The sequence below is a fragment of the Aegilops tauschii genome, chromosome 5 (genome assembly GCF_002575655.3).
Source record: "Aegilops tauschii subsp. strangulata cultivar AL8/78 chromosome 5, Aet v6.0, whole genome shotgun sequence".
NCBI classification, from domain to species: domain Eukaryota; kingdom Viridiplantae; phylum Streptophyta; class Magnoliopsida; order Poales; family Poaceae; genus Aegilops; species Aegilops tauschii.
Window position 1 is genome coordinate 564,908,306 of NC_053039.3, and position 2,652 is coordinate 564,910,957.

At 53.3% G+C, this 2,652-nt stretch overlaps 1 protein-coding gene across 1 annotated transcript; it reads right to left on the reverse strand.

Moving 5' to 3' along the window:
* LOC109767069 (pectate lyase 1-like) lies at window positions 1-1,592 on the reverse strand. Its single transcript, XM_020325830.3, has 2 exons — window positions 656-1,592; window positions 1-562 (listed from the first exon to the last, which is right to left on the reverse strand). Exons 1-2 carry the CDS (start codon window positions 1,562-1,564, stop codon window positions 341-343), a joined length of 1,131 nt encoding a protein of 376 aa, XP_020181419.2. The 5' UTR covers window positions 1,565-1,592; the 3' UTR covers window positions 1-340.
* Between the last annotated feature and the right edge of the window lie 1,060 nt (window positions 1,593-2,652).

Here is a 2,652-nt window from a genome sequence, read left to right on the forward strand (position 1 = left end):
AGTAAGGTGCAACCATGATCACAAAGGAAAAAGGCTATTATCACCCCTGGACTCATGTGCCCTTCAGAGTGCGGAAACAACACCGAGAGTTTTTCACATTTTCCGTTAAAAGAACAGCGAGATGCACATATCTGCAGCGACCTGACATTGTTGACAGTGTTGTACTTTGACAGAGTGGTGTTGTATGTGTGTGTTTTATAGCTACAAGCTGCATCAGCAAGTACACTGTATTCAAAGTATAACACACTCCATCCCGCAAAAAAGAGAGAGTATAACACACTCCATCCCGCAAAAAAGAGAGAGTATAACACACTCCATTGCACGTCTTTATTCTCTCCGTTCAGCACGCGGCCCCGGCGGAGCACCTCAGAGCACCGGCGTCCTTGGTCAGCGATCTCACCTCGCTGGAGCTCGCCGCCGGGAAAGCCTGATCCCTGTTGTAATTCGGCCGCACCCTGTTGCCCGTCTGCTTGAAGACGGCGCCGTTCTCAAACGAGTCCCCAGTGGAGTGCCAATGCCAGTCCTCTCCGGCTGCATCTCCGACGGGCATCCTTCTCGTCACCTGCAAAGAATATATCAGGATCAGAAGGCGACCTCTGGCAATTCAAATGCCACAGTTCTCAAATCGTATTTAAAAAATTTATCAGGCACCAACATTGGCGCTGTCCGTTGTGGAGGCGATGAACAGGTTGCCCTGGCTCTTGACAGTCGGCCCCATGCTTCCTCCGATGGCGTATTCCCTCCACCCATCGTACAAGTTGTTGACGACGTGGGCGTAGCCGTGCCGTATCCTCGGCATGCGCTGGCTCACATTGGGCCCGAAGCGGTTGAACGCCACGGTGACCCGCATCCGGCGGTCGGCGACGTGCTGGTCCTCGTGGCCCAGCAGCATGACCTTGTCGTGGTCGTGGAACCAGTTGTTGGAGATGGTCACGTCCGTGGAGCTGCGCGTCACGTCGAGGAGGCCGTCCTCGCAGCGCGATAGCGTGTTGTGGTCGATCCACACCTTGGAGTTGGACAGCAGCCGGATGGCGTCGCCGTCGCCGGCGTCCACGTTCTGCACGGCGCCGCCGGGCCGGACGACCTGTCCCGGGGCCTGCGCGCGCACGTGGTGCACGTGGAGCCCGTGGATGACCACGTTGCTCACCTTGTAGAGCACGATGCCGGCGCCCCCGGCGAGGTGCACGTCGGTGCCCCGGCCGTCGATCACAGTGAAGCTCTTGACGAAGAGCGGCTGCGCCAGCCTGATGTGCATGCTGCCCGGCTGGAAGGTGATCCAGACCTTCCCAGGCAGCAGCGTCGCGCCGTACCGCAGCGTGCCGGGTCGGGGCCGCACGGGGTCGTCGCTCGGGTCGGTGACCGTGTACGCGGTCACCTCGTAGCTCATGTTCCCGGCGAAGCCGACGGAGCACATGGCGAGCCGCTGCCGGTCGTTGGCCCAGTTGCTCTGGCCGCGCCAGCACCGGTCGATGACGTTCTCGTGCCGGAGGTTCGCGGTGGCGACTTGGAGGAGAAGGAAGAGGAGGGTGGCGGACACGAGTAGTTCCTTGGGTGCCATGCCCATGCTTACGTGACGTGTCTTGTAGAGAGTGAGTAGGAGGATCGATCGAGAATGGGCTTCTTTCAGATTTCTGCAGCATGCTCTTTAAAGGAGGGTGGCGGGTCTATTATATTCATAAAGGAAAGGAAAACGTTTCGAAACAACCGACTGAATTTAAGCACGCGTAATTAAACGGCTGGCGGCACCGTCGGATCTCTGTTCATTAATGACGCGTGATCGCCTTGTCTCTACTTCTGGCCTTGACTTCACGTGATACCACGTTTGTTGGTAGTATACGCTAACTATGCTAAGGCTGGTCATAGTGGGGAGTAATTTAGACTAGTGTCATGCATATATCACTAGTCTAAGTTATTATTTTCATAATGCAAAGTAAGATAATAGTAGTATCATAGATGGCTTCATTTATTAGCTCGTAGACTCATCTTGTCTTGGAAAGCGCTATGTTACAGTAACATATTATGTTACCACCTCTCATTAATTACTTGCGCATAATTTTCTCGAACTGCGCTATGTTACTAGCTAAGTTACCACACTATAACTAGCCTAAAAACTACTCTCTGTCAGCACTGTCAGCTTGTACGCTCTTGGAATCGCTAGGCGCTCCGTCGGCCGTATAGGTTTTCTAAGATCCTTATTTTTGGACCATATGGGTTCATAACGGACGTCCGTTTGCTGGAGATCGATCTGTGCCATTGGTCACGCTTTACACGCAAGACGGTACGTAATGATGAACGTCTGCAGCTGCGACTAGGGCACACCAGGACCGCTCATTTTAGCCACCCCACAAATGTAAACCAGCTCGATGAAGCAGGCGTGCGTAGCTGCGAAATACTGTAAGTAATACTAGTTTCTGCTAGATTAGACCATATATATCGAAGTCATACGACACAAGGCTAATTCTGTTAGCCATGCGATTGAGACAAACGCATATATACACAGGTACTGGAACGAGATACACTTTTATTCGTATGTGCAGATCTAGCTAGCTACTCCATCCATGCAGCTCGAGCAGCTTCCTGCTTGCTGCTACATGCATATGCCACTTGTAGAAAACAGGGTTTTGGTTCGGGCCTGGCCAACCCATTAGTCTC